At 37.8% G+C, this 14,820-nt stretch overlaps 1 protein-coding gene and 1 pseudogene across 1 annotated transcript; both read right to left on the minus strand.

The window, feature by feature from the left end:
* Positions 1 to 268: 268 nt before the first annotated feature.
* LOC102805259 (uncharacterized) lies at positions 269 to 4,150 on the minus strand. Its single transcript, XM_085507620.1, has 2 exons — positions 3,398 to 4,150; positions 269 to 1,469 (listed from the first exon to the last, which is right to left on the minus strand). The coding sequence occupies exons 1-2, from the start codon at positions 4,146 to 4,148 to the stop codon at positions 673 to 675; spliced, it is 1,548 nt and encodes a 515-aa protein (XP_085363746.1). The 5' UTR covers positions 4,149 to 4,150; the 3' UTR covers positions 269 to 672.
* Positions 4,151 to 10,822: 6,672 nt separating this feature from the next.
* Positions 10,823 to 12,487, minus strand: LOC102802919 (uncharacterized; annotated as a pseudogene).
* Between the last annotated feature and the right edge of the window lie 2,333 nt (positions 12,488 to 14,820).

Below are 14,820 nucleotides of genomic sequence, written 5' to 3' on the forward strand. Positions count from 1 at the left end.
AAGCAGGATTATGTAAAGCAGAACTTAAATGTCAGGGTTCACAGAAACAATACCAATGTTGTTATATAATGTTATATAATATTGAACTTGATTAAACACTGAATGAATGGTAAAGCAACATGATGTCAAGATATGTTATGGGTTGGCCTAGAGAGGGCAGATGGTCATTCCCCTGCATTAACACCGATTACACTGGTGTGTAATCGTAGTATTATCAAAATGTATTATGCTAATTTTGAGTAGCACCCATGATTAAAGAGAAAATCACTTCATCAATTTTACTTTTATTGAAAATTAATTTTCCTATTAATTTAGGTTGCTTTAATTTTCTAATTTTGTGGTGTGAAATAGTTAAACACAAGCTGCTTGGTACATTTATACTATCGGTATAGGTTTAGCTTGTAAAAACAATTCTAACGCAATTTAACCAATTCATTTATATAAAAGCAGCAAATGCAGGACAAATATCATTTGAGTACATTAGTAAACAAACAAAAAGGCTTAAGGCTGCTAGACAGAGACATGGTAAATAACAATATTCTGACGAAAAATTTACTCTGTATCAGTCATGTATTAGATTACTCAAACAATTGAACACTGCAAAATGGAATAATGCTGACAGTTTAAGTTTAAAATGCAAAAATGTTGTTGACATCAACCTTGTAGTTGTGACTATACCAGACTACTTACAAGTCTACAAGTGGTAAGATACAAGTCTACTCCATAGTCAGAAGTTAGTCCTAAAGGGTTTATATTTTCACAAAGAATCTGCATGTTGTGATCACTAAGGATGAGTTTATTTCCCAACATATCTTTGATTTCCAAGTCTTCATTTTCATCTGATTGGCAACTTAATAGTTCATCGCTTGTAGGTTCTATACCATACATTGAATAATCAACAAGTTGAGGATCTAGTATGTCCTTAATTGCAGTGTTGTTTGCATTTTCTATTGCAAGTACACTTTTCATCCATAGCTGTTTTGGTGTATTAGAACTTTCAGTACTTAGTGGGTGTTCATTCCAACCTTCTCTAAAGATTTGCAATGCTTCATTAATTCTGGGCAAAAATACATAATGAAGACAAAATATATCCGCTGCATTACTTGGATTAAGTATTCCATCTTGTTCCATTTGATAGAACAGCTTATGGAAATGCTGGATACAATTCCTATATGTATCTTGGTGTAGACGCTCAATACGCTGATTATGAACAGATTTTCCAGCAATGAATGAGCCTCTATGATCACCACGAGTTGCTATCATGAATGCTGCTACATCAACATTTTCCTTTCCATAATCAGATCTGACTCTTGATGGTATACCATATTGCTTTGTTGACTTCCAAAATCCATCAAAAACAGTTGCAGCAGTTTTATTTGGGGCACAAATCAAATACACTGCAGTTCGGGAATACCCATCAATCCCACCATGAACATACAGGCTCCAACGTCTCAACTTTTCAAGACCATCTATAAAAATAAAGGCAAGTATAATAATTATTGAATAGAAAATTCAACATATTATTGAGTGTGTATTGCAAAATCTTCACATGATATGTAATACATGTAGGTTATGCAGTATATGATATATAAGTGACATAATAACATGTGATGTCAGGGTAGCATGACAGTATGGGATATCCGGGTGACATGGCAGTATGGGATATCTTGGTGACATGACAGTATGGGATGTCTTGGTGACATGGCAGTATGGGATGTCTTGGTGACATGACAGTATGGGATATCTTGGTGACATGACAGTATGGGATGTCTTGGTGACATAGCAGTATGGGATGTCTTGGTGACATGACAGTATGGGATATCTTGGTGACATGGCAGTATGGGATATCTTGGTGACATGGCAGTATGGGATATCTTGGTGACATGACAGTATGGGATATCTTGGTGACATGACAGTATGGGATATCTTGGTGACATGATGGCAGTATGGGATATCTTGGTGACATGGCAGTATGGGATATCTTGGTGACATGACAGTATGGGATATCTTGGTAACATGACAGTATGGGATATCTTGGTGACATGACAGTATGGGATGTCTTGGTAACATGACAGATTGGGATGTCCCCCAGACATGACAGAAAATGTTCACCTGACAGAAGCGGACATACAGTTTTAGTGACTCAGAGAGCTCATTGTCAACCAAAGCAAAGCCAATGTTGACAATGGGCTCTGAGCGTCTATAAAACTATATGTCCACCGCTGACTAATCAGTTCACAAATATTGCCTGGTATTATGTTCCCCATATTATTATTTGTGTATATGAGATAAATTCAGGAGGAAGGTACCCAGATGGAGGTAGACATACGAATATGGCAGAAGGTCGACACATGAATATGTGTACCTGTAATATGCAAATCTGATTGGCTATCATGGTCATGAGGTATAATATTAAGGAATGTCAGGGTGACATGACATGACAGTGTGGGATGAATGTGGATGAATTAGTTGAATGGAAATTATGAAGAAATGAGAAGAAGAGCAACCTAATTCAGGCACATTTCTGGAAAGTATCAAAGCCATATTTTTAACAGTCCACTTGACCTAATCAATAGCAGAGCTAAATTTGGTATTTAGTAAAAACAAAGTTCAACATTAAACTGAACATGTATATGGCTAATTCCTAAGCATCTGAATCTGATGCGTTGTGCAAATTTATATTGAGATATTGGTGAAAAAGTTAAATATTGGCTAATTAATATGCTAATCAGGTCATTATATGCACAGAATTCAACCAAAAACTAATCAGGTCTGAGTATTATCCCAGAGCATCTATGTACCATTGAAATCTATGTTATCATCTATGTTTCATGAAAATCTTATAATTCTTTAGATATCAATTAAATAAAAGTTGAATATCCCGAGACTGAACATTTGTTTGCAAAGCTTAGGTTTAGTAAAGGAGGAAGGTATAGTACAATTACATTCAGTGAATTTTTTAAACAAGGGAACAGGGGCACAGCGCCTCATGCCATGGCCATGCCCATCCTTAGCCTGGGGAGCATATCCTCTGGCAACCAGAAAATTCTGAATGACCAGGGATCACATGTGGCCACAGTCTTTAACTGTGACCTGTCTGATAGTAATTTTCACCCCAAGGAAGTCAAAGAATGCTTCATTTTAATTTAGAATTATCAAAACTCCACACCCTGGTAGGGAGAACCCTATCTCCCCCACTTGGTGGCATCGGTGAACTGCAGGGCTCCCTCTGCAGTTTTTTTTTAGAAAAAACCCTGATATTATTATTAATACAAACTGAACAATTCCTTCCCTGTTACTAAACCAAATGCCTGATACATAAGCACAGACGGATTCGAAATAATACATACACATTGTAAGATGTCCTCAGAATATAAAATACATTTAATCCACTCACCAATATGCCATAAGCTTTGTGCTCCCTTGACATTATATACGCAGTGCTTAGTTTTTGTCTTTAACAGTGGCCATCTCAATGCTCTTTCTACTGGTTCAACTCTATTCATACTGCTTCTTAGTTTTTCCCTTTGTATACGCACACCAGAAGCTCTTAGTATACCTTGTAACATGCTTTCCCCACTGTCCTTCAGAGGGCCCTTGTCCTTTAACTCAGAAACTAATACATCAAGACTTTCATCACAAACAGCTGTGTATTTGAACTGCCTTGGACTGCAACCATATTTGGCCAATGATTTCCATATTGTTTGACGCGAGACATTCATAATTTCAGCTATGTCAGCAACTTTGAAGGATTTTGACAACAGTGTCTTAATCAAATCAGTATCAATTATAATTGCAGGTCTCCCAGGCTCACCTGTATATACTTTTGGACAACATGGATATGAAAGAACTTTTCTTTTCTCCTTTTCAGTGGTTGAAACCTTAGCCATCCATTTTTTCAACAGATTATGTAAAGATGTCTTGAGATCCAAAAGAACGGTAACTATTTGATCAACACATGTGTCAGGAGAGTTCAGTGCATACATTCTATTCAGAACATTGTTTGTAAATCGTAGATGCATAGTAACTCGCTGTATCATGTGTTTAATAGATCTTCTGTCTCGAGTATGTGCTCTGAATTCACTCTCCTTGAACAGTTTTTGTATATCCCCAACAAATCGACACCAGTTGTCAGTTGCTGTCGCCATTGTTTTCTAAAATAAAGATGGAAATAAATTAGTATTATTAGTCCCCAACCCATTCACGATGCAAGAAATATTTGAATCGTTCGCAAAAAACATCCATAAATATATTGATATTTTTAACCTCCTGGGCATGCCACGTTTCATCTAAGTTACATAGAAATAACAAGTTTTTCACTTCAGCTACCCATGTTTTCTTTGAGCTGAACCCTGACTCTTCTATGTTATACAACATATTGTAACATTTGCGTGGATACCTGGAAGGTGGCATATTGGCCAATATCGCCCAGTAATTCACACACCGCTTTGCTGTATAAAAGTAAATGGGATATCTCGCACATTCACCCAAACCACTATTATTCGGAGCTCTGTTTGAAATGCCTAGAAATCGTCTGCATGCATAATACTGTACTCGCTCTAAAGTGTCATATTTCCTAAAACCCCATATCTCTGCCGCGTATGTTAATATTGGCAAGACCATTAAATCGAAAATTTTGAAAAAAATTTTATAGGGCAGGGGATCTATTTGTCTTGTATTTTTTGAGATGGTAAATTGTTTTTTTTTTTTTTTTTTTTTGCTTGTTGGGCCAAAACGTTAGTTGCCGAAGACCACTGCAACCTGCAGGGAAATACAATATCTAGATATTTGCAGTATGACACCACTTTACGGGTGGTCCCCATAGTACCACTTCTCGTTAGATGACCGCCATCATGATTTTTTAAAAGCTATAACCTTTGTCTTTTCTATGTTTACTACTATTTTCCACTTTTCGCAATATAAATTCAGTTTATTAAATAAACGTTGCAACCCTACTATTGAATCAGAGAACATTGTTACATCATCCGCGAATAATAAGCAAAATAATTCCGTATCATGCGGGGAAAGTTGAGTCCCATGTTGTTCCGTTGTTTCCAGTTCAGTCACCAACTCGTTGATAAAAAAGGAGAATAAAAAGGGGCTCAATATACAGCCTTGGCGAACACCAATTGGGCACTCAAAATAATCTGTAAAACATTATAATACATACTTGTCACAATTTTGAACATTTTACCACTTATTCCCCCTTTTAATAAGGTATACCAAAGTCTTTGTCTCTCTACTCTGTCGAAGGCCTTCGAAAAGTCTACAAAGGCACAGTAGAATTTATCCTGTTTTTTTGTTTCTGGACAATAGACTGAAGAACAAACACATTGTCAAAAGTGGAATAACCACGTTTAAATCCCGCATGTGCCTCGTCTACCTTTCGAAAGGCCTCCGCCCAGAAATAAAGCCGTTTATTCTGCTGATCTGCACTGGCTCGGAAGATGAATTCTGATTGGCTAAAAAAACAAAAGACTTGTGGCGTTGAATGCACGTTCATTCTCAGTATTGATGCCTTGAAATACTCCCCAATAAGACCTGCTGTTTTTCCGTTTTTCCGTTTTTTAAGGAATTTATGCTTTGGCGAATCTCTTCCTCCGTAATAATCCCATTTAAAAGGTTCCAGTTTATTTCCATATTTGTGTCGAGCAGAAAAACATATGCTACATCGATCATATTTTCTCTATCATTTGCTAAAGGGAAATCTTCTACATTTGAACAGGGGAAGAAAGTACTGAAGTAGTCAGACCACTGGTCGGATGAAATTGACAAGGTCAATCTAACCCGACCAGTGGAATAATTAATGCGTTTTAGAGAAGACCAAAATGACTTGAAAGTGATACATTCAATATCTGATCTTAGACAATTTATATATTCAGATTTCTTTGTACGGCATTTAATCTTATAACTGTTACGTTTTGCTCGATAGTCTTGCAAGTCAGTGATGTCGTTTGTATTGCGGAATTTTCTCAATGCTTTGTACACCTGTTTTTTACATCCTCTACAATCCGCGTCAAACCAAGGTGCCTGTGTTTTGGGGGCATAATTGAAAAGTTGGCGACTTTGGGAAATAAATTAGAGGATAATATTACATAATCGACAGTACTGGTTCCATTTGTGGTAATACATGTAAACTCACCAATACGAGCATCATTCCCCACCCTCCCATTTAGAATATGTACATTAAATAAACAGCACAGGGACAAAAGTCATCGCCCAAAGTTGTTTACAATATTAACTTTTGCAAAGCGGGGAATATTAAAATACGGTACAGGCATTGAAGTCCCCGCTTGAAATTAATTCCACATCCTCCAAATTGGAAACAATATCTAACAAACTGTTTTCTAATAATTCAATCCCATTATAAGCGTCAATTCTGTCATATATCGTAGCATTTTGTGGTGGAATATACGCATTACAATATAAAATACCTTTTCCAATATTGAATAATTCCTTTTTGAGAAGAACAAATAAATAATCTGGCAAGTCATTTTTAATATGTTTTACATAATTTACCAAATTCTTTTTGATAAGAGTAATTACTCCACCAGCAAAACGTCCACGTGATTTAATTTTAGGGCGACAATAATTAAAAACAATAAAACTTGGGAAATTGTCAGAGAATTGCTCATCGTACTCTGACCAAGTTTCTGAGAATGAAATTATATCGTATGACATAATAAACTGAACAAAATCATCTATTGATTATTATTCTACTGATAATGAATTTATTTCTTATTTCTGGTATCAGAGTATCCCAGAATTCGCATAATGTCAAGGAATATATATTTTGATTTAGTGAAGCCATATGGTCATTCAACCCCAAAGTCAATCAACCACTCTTCCGTATGAGGGTACTGGCAGTATATTCACTATGATAATGGGCGCGACAGATCTAGATAACAATTTGGTATTATGAATGGCAAATAATATTATAAATAAGAACAAAAAATCAACAGAAAAAAATCCATCTCTGGGTTTAGAAGTTATGCACGGAAAAGCCTGCAAAATTATTATGCAAAGTAAGTAATTAATATGCTTCTGGAATTATCTGAAATTATCAACCCGGTATTCCTCGACGTTCTGTGATTCCGTTATTTCTACTCACTGGCGGATCCAGAAATTCGGTGAGAAGGGAGGGCGCTCCTATTGACGTGGCCGAAGGTGGACTGGGTTTGTCAATTCATTTGTCATTTTTTTTGCGGGCTGAAGGTGGGAAGGCGCCGTGCGCGACTCCCCCTAACTCCGCTAGTGCTACTAATACGATTTCGTAATCGTGGTAAACCCTATATCAAATGAATATACGCTGTGTTCATAATCCCATATCCGGCCATATGCTTACTTGTATTGTCGCCGAGGACCGAACAAGACAAAACGCATAAAGGAACGTCAACAAGAATGACATAATGGTAGGGTAACATTGCTCGTTGTAATCGAAGAAAAGAAACGAAACGAAACGGAATGATACACATAGAGACAATTAATCTCTAATCAGAGAAAATGGATTTTAAATGCAAAATATTTACAAAATATAGTTTGCCGAAAATAACAATATTTTAAGCAGTAAATGGTTCGTGTCGCTTACATAATCGCTTAATTACGGAATTCTGTAATCAGGGAAACAAGGGTTCTACACGTACAATATTCACAACTGTCGGACGAAATCCGACCAGTATAGCACCTTTCAGTCGTGCATATAACGACATAAAACATTTGCCGAAAATTTTCCGATTATCTGTAAGCGTTGACCTTATATACAACAAAAAGTTCACAAAAGGTGTGATCATTCATGCCATCTTAATCAACATTGGAAATAATATTGTCTCTTAATTTGAAACCGTCGGATACATACTTTGATGAAGTCAGAGGTACAAACGAGTCACGAGAGTTTAAAAGTGAAATAACTGTTATTTTTATGGGTATTTGTAATAGTAAGGGGAGAGAAAATTTCTCTCAAATGTTTGTATAAGTTCAAATCAAATAAGTGTTTCTCAAAATATAAAATTATTTGCGGGGAAAATGGTAAATTATTATGCAAATTTGACAATTAGTATGATTTAGTGGCTCAACAATATTATCAGAACTTGCATTTGTCCCATGCTGTCTGCACAAAATGTCATCCGAATCAATACTTAAAATGAAAATCATGAGACAGGTTCTTGGTTTTAAAGTGGGCATGATGCGAAATTCATATTACACGCATTTAGGCTGACAAGGACAGATGATTTGTTTAACATGCAAATCAGTAAAAATACCTTATTAAAATTAAGACCAACAATTAGTCTTACTGTGATATCTTAAAGATAAACCAACAAATGAATAAATTTATTGACTAGCAATTTAGTTGTCAAACTTTGTATGTTTGTTGTTATTTATTTATTATTTATAAATTATGTTTTTTTTTAATAATATTTCTAGTAAATATTTATTTATTTGCTTATTTATCATTATTTACTATTATTGTTCATCAATATTATGCATGTGTTTATTATTAATCATTGTTTATTCAGATATTTATGTAATATTTATGTTTGGTTTTCGGGACAGCGGCAATCCAGATGATAACAGCGCCCCCATCGGTCGATGTGCTCCTTAAAATGGCTGGCGCAATAATATCGCGGTAATTGGACAGTCTTTGTTTGACGATTTGTTGTGGTCGTTTTGGCTTGTTTTTTGGTCGTTTGGCTCGTTTCGTAATATGTCTAAGCCCACAGTGACACACGTTCTCCGGGCGCGTTCTACACTGACACGCGCTGCTAGGGCGTAACACTTGTATTGGAACATACTAATGGTTCCCCGACCTAAATTCCATCCCGGTTTGCACGTTCTTTCTTTAATACGAAATAATCAAGTATGGAACATATGTAATAATAACAGAACCCCACACCCTCCCCGTGGCTTTCGTTGCGTATGGAAGTTATTTTCACTCGAGATGCGGTTTATTCGCTCGTGAAAGTACGGCCGTAGGATACACCGCATCACTCGTGAAAATAACTTCCATACGCAACGGGAGAACGGGCGCTTGCAACAGGATTTATGGTTAAGGGAGATAGGCTTGGGTAGGGTTATATGCTAGTATAGAAATAAAGACATTTCAGAGCTCTAGAAAATATCTGCCATTAAAATGGAAAAAATAATGATATAGTACATTACAAATAAAAGAAATCCTAGTCTATAACACACAACAAAAGACTATATTTAATAGGATCTTACAGAAACAGAGCATTGATTGAGTCCTAGTCTATGTACCTTTTTACTGACAATCTTGTTGCTCCCAGTGGTGGACGCGAATGACGTAGAATACGCTTTGTAAACTGACCCACACACAATACCATCACTCATTTGCACTTTTCAAGTTTGACAAAATCCTGTATATACACATACATGTAAAATCGGAATTTTAAAAGGAGATGAACTCGCTTGCAGTGTACTGTATATATATACTGTGTAGATTGATGTATATTTATGGTGAAAAATAAATTATACTTTATTCACAGTCATATATTTATTATAAGACACCTGTAATAGCGTTTTAAACGTGTTTTACAAGTGTTGTTTTAACTTTAAAGCAATCGGTGCAAACGCTAGACCGTGTTCGACGAAATGCTACTTTAAGAGTGGTACCCCCTGTAAAGTAGCGAATTTTCGAAAAAGCATTTACCAACGCAATGAGTTTGGTGTAAAATAGTTGATGTTATATGCGATAGTACCTACCAATAACTATAAAATGCCATCTTCCTGCTTTCACAAGAGATGAAACTCCCTTTCTTCCGGATTTTGGCTACCGTATTTGCGTTCGTAGGTGACCGCTATTGTATTTGAAATCAGTGTGACCCTTTGACCCGAGACCTTTCCACCAATGCGCGTTCGATGGGCGGAGCTTGTCAGGGAGTAGTTGTGTTTTTCACGCCGCGACGCTCGATAGCGCCAGAAATTATCATTTTCTGTGAATTTACTGACAAATTATTACAAACGTATGACAAAATTGGATAAATAAGAGTCTTATAGTCAAGTGGATCGCTTTTTTGGCGAGTGTAGTGTGCGAGTTTATTCACAAACCAGCCGTATTCGGTGTACAGCGATTCCAAGTGCGGACGTTTCATACCCCGTCTTTATTTCTATACTAGCATATAACCCTAACCCAAGCCCATCTCCCTTAACCATAAATCCTGTTGCAAGCGCCCGTGACGGGGAGGGTGTGGGGTTCTGTCATATTACTCAACTGCTAGGTCTGGAAATGAGCCTAAGTACTCACGAGATGTTCCATGACAATGTATCAATATCATTATACAAATAACTAAACGTCATAGCCTCAAATCATCAGTACTTTAACATATCCTTCCATCCGGCTCGACTTTCAGAAACAAACTGTTTAACCCACATAATCTGTTTTAAAAAGGAGCCCATCTCAATCAATATCTGAAACAAATAATATTGATTTTTTTTATAATTGATTATGGCACTGTAATCATTATTAATTTTCTTTGTAAAATTTTCTTCATTAGTACATTTCAAATGCACAGGTAAAACAATACAAGAATTGTTGTTCCATTAAACCATTTATTATTTACTTTCTCCTGTGATATGTGCCTAGGTTTTATTGTGATTTAGATTGTTTTATATGTAGTTATACTTTTTGTCTCGTCCCCATTGTTCTAACTGTTTCTTATTTTCGTTAGCGGACAGTTTCAACCTAATTAATTATGCATTTCTGTTAACGGTACTATTTTATCAATGGATTAATTTAAATATTCATGATCACAACAGGAGTGGAAAGCTGATTAACATAACAGGTGGTCACTGAATGAAAACAAAGAACAAGGTGGAATTTTCATTTAATTATTTAAATACGCAATGACGATTATACGATACACATTTCCTTTTACAAAATTCACGGACACTTGGGACGAATCGGTTATGACAGTGGTATTAGATTTGTCCTCGTCTGTTGGGGTGGTTGATATGTCGTGCGTTTTCGCTTCTTTCGCCGTTTTCGGTTTGGGTGGCTGCAATGCGTCCGACACCGCTTTCGTCTGCTCGTAGCTTCTAATTGCTAGACTGGAGTGACCCGTTCTTTCTGCTATTAGCTGCTCGTAGAAATTTTGCCGGAACAGCGTGGTTGCCTGTGTAACATGTTTAATTAAAATAAAATACAATGTATTAATATGAAAGTACAATAGCTTGTAACAGTCCACCTCATAGCAATTATTATTAATATATTGTTATAGTACGTTCAAACATTCAGCATTTTTAAACACGCCAAAGCAGTTTGCATTAAATCTTCATCGCGCGAAATAAATCCGACATATCGTGCCAGTGAATATAATATTTAAATGGTATTCCACCAAACAGTTTGCATGAAAAAATGGAGTTAACAAGTAGTGATTATTTTCGACATAAAGTTATGACTATTTCTTGTCAGCGGGGAAATCGAACATTGCATTACTAAAGTGCAAATTCTAATACGTACCTTTCCTGAATGCCCAGTATGATAACCTTTTACCCCAGCGAGATCAGTCATCTGCTTACTGTATCCTTGCAATGTATGAACACCAAGCTTTTGTGCAGAGAACTTTATTTCGCCATTCTTTGACTTCAGTGGTCTTCCATAGAATGGCCCGCTGTTTGGGATATATGACAGATATGTCCGAAACAAGTTTACAACATAGCGCGAGTTATCTGATTGCGCGTAGTGTTTAATACTTAATATTTAATTTTTGCCCTGGTTTGCAGTAGAATCCTCCCTGGTCAGTTTTCGATGGTTTTCCCTGGAGTACCATGTACTCCCCCATATCGTCGCTGTGCATGGTGAGTTGGTCTACCGTTAGTGTTGAATGTTCATCAGCGGCACGCAGTCCAAATATTTTACACATGTAAAAGTAGGTTGCATAACTCATGCCTAATGCGGTATTTGTACCAAACACGTGTGCCCATAGCTTTTCTTCATCATTTAGCGAAAATGGCTCGGCTTGTTTTTTCCGGATACCAATACCAGAGTGAGAGATTGTCTTCATGACACTATCCAGTGTATTTCTGAAACCTAAGAAGTCGTGGTTGCCCTTATCCATGAAATTTAGGCCAGGGCGGTTACAATCATCGCGCAGATAGCGGTAAATGGCACAGAACATTTGTCTTAATGAGTCTGGCGGATACTGTTGTTAACGACTTTCAATGGCAAATTTACATAGCCAGAAATCAATTCGGGACTAAATTTTCATCCAGAGACGGAACCAAATAAATACACTTCTTCATCAGATTTATCATACTCAACTTTAACATTACGTTGCTCTTTCTACTCATTCCATGTTTTGACGCCCCATATTGTAGCTACGAGTTGTCTTGGGTATGCGTGACTGCTGGTATTTGGTGACTTGTTTGCTGTCAACTGGAGGCAATAGTTTTCCAAATCCCAGTCAATTTCCGGAGCAGCAAATTCTTGAGCGAACATGATTCTGGCGGATCTCCGGAGTTCACCCAACAACATGCTACACTGTTCTCACAAATAAGCACCAAATTCACCTGATCGAGTGTATTTTTATGCAATTCTACGTGGTCCAATCAGTGTTGGTTATGGTATTACAATAAAGTCCACTGTTGGTGGATTCTATTGTTAAACCAAACAAACTCTGCTGAGTAAATGCCGATTGGCTAGAGCTTTTCAACACATCTGTTATAGCCAGTGAGCACGGCTGATAATTGCGGTTGACTACCCCTGGTTTAGAATTGCCATTTACACAATAGCGCTGTAAACATCCGCCATGACCACAGGATTTAAAATAAGCCGTGCAAAACTCGTCAAATTCGCAGTATAACTTCGTTATACTACCCCTCCTCGTAGATTAACGGAAAACAGCGGTTCCTTTTGAAGCCTCGGTCAGGTGAAAGTACTCGGCGCTGCGCGCCTCGGACTTTTATCAGACCGAGGCTCCAAAAGGAGCCGCGATTTCCCGTTAATCTACTCGTAGGGGTAGTATAACTATCAGTTAGAATAATTACATCAAAAACGAATTGTACAAATTGCATCACGTATAAATGAGTCCTTCACAAACGCACATTGGTCTGGGTAAATGATAGCTGGCAGCATGCCATAAATGTGTCCTTCACAAACGCATATTGGTCTGGGTAAATGATAGCTGGCAGCATGCCATAAATGTGTCCTTCTCAAACGCACATTGGTCTGGGTAAATGATAGCTGGCAGCATGGCATAAATGTGTCCTTCACAAAGACACATTGGTCTGGGTAAATGATAACTGGCAGCATGGCATACATGTGTCCTTCTCAAACGCACATTGGTCTGGGTAAATGATAGCTGGCAGCATGGCATAAATGTGTACTTCACAAACGCACATCGGTATGGGTGAATGATAGCTGGCAGCATGGCATAAATGTGTCCTTCACAAACGCACATTGCTCTGGGTAAATGATAGCTGGCAGCATGGTATAAATGTGTCCTTCACAAACGAATATTGATCTGGGTAAATGATAGCTGGCAGCATGGCATAAATGTGTACTTCACAAACGCACATCGGTATGGGTGAATGATAGCTGGCAGCATGGCATAAATGTGTCCTTCACAAACGCACATTGGACTGGGTAAATGATAGCTGGCAGCATGGCATAAACGTGTACTTCACAAACGCACATCGGTATGGGTGAATGATAGCTGGCAGCAAGGCATAAATGTTTCCTTCACAAAGACACATTGGTCTGGGTAAAAGATAACTGGCAGCATGACATAAATGTGTACTTCACAAACGCACATTGGTCTGGGTAAATGATAGCTGGCAGCATGGCAAAAATGTGTCCTTCACAAACGCACATTGGTCTGGGTAAATGATAACTGGCAGCATGGCATAAATGTGTCCTTCACAAACGCACATTGGTCTGGGTAAATGATAGCTGGCAGCATGGCATAAATGTGTCCTTCACAAACGCACATTGGTCTGGGTAAATGATAACTGGCAGCATGGCATAAATGTGTCCTTCACAAACGCACATTGGTCTGGGTAAATGATAGCTGGCAGCATGGCATAAATGTGTCCTTCACAAACGCACATTGGTCTGGGTAAATGATAGCTGGCAGCATGGCAAAAATGTGTCCTTCACAAACGCACATTGGTCTGGGTGAATGATATCTGGCAGCATGGCATAAATGTGTCCTTCACAAACGCACATTGGTCTGGGTAAATGATAGCTGGTAGCATGCCTTAAATGTGTTCTTCACAAACGCACATTGGTCTGGGTAAATGATAGCTGGTAGCATGCCTTAAATGTGTCCTTCACAAACGCACATTGGTCTGGGTAAATGATAGCTGGCAGCATGGCATAAATGTGTACTTCACAAACGCACATTGGTCTGGGTAAATGATAGCTGGTAGCATGCCTTAAATGTGTACTTCACAAACGCACATTGCTCTGGGTAAATGATAGCTGGCAGCATGGCAAAAATGTGTCCTTCACAAACGCACATTGGTCTGGGTAAATGATAACTGGCAGCATGGCATAAATGTGTCCTTCACAAACGCACATTGGTCTGGGTAAATGATAGCTGGCAGCATGGCAAAAATGTGTCCTTCACAAACGCACATTGGTCTGGGTAAATGATAACTGGCAGCATGCCTTAAATGTGTCCTTCACAAACGCACATTGGTCTGGGTAAATGATAGCTGGCAGCATGGCATAAATGTGTACTTCACAAACGCACATTGGTCTGGGTGAATGATAGCTGGCAGCATGGCATAAATGTGTCCTTCACAAACGCACATTGGTCTGGGTAAATGATATCTGGTAGCATGCCATACATGTGTCCTTCTCAA

The sequence above is a fragment of the Saccoglossus kowalevskii genome, chromosome 2 (assembly GCF_978046115.1).
Source record: "Saccoglossus kowalevskii chromosome 2, keSacKowa6.1, whole genome shotgun sequence".
Taxonomy (NCBI): Eukaryota; Metazoa; Hemichordata; class Enteropneusta; family Harrimaniidae; genus Saccoglossus; species Saccoglossus kowalevskii.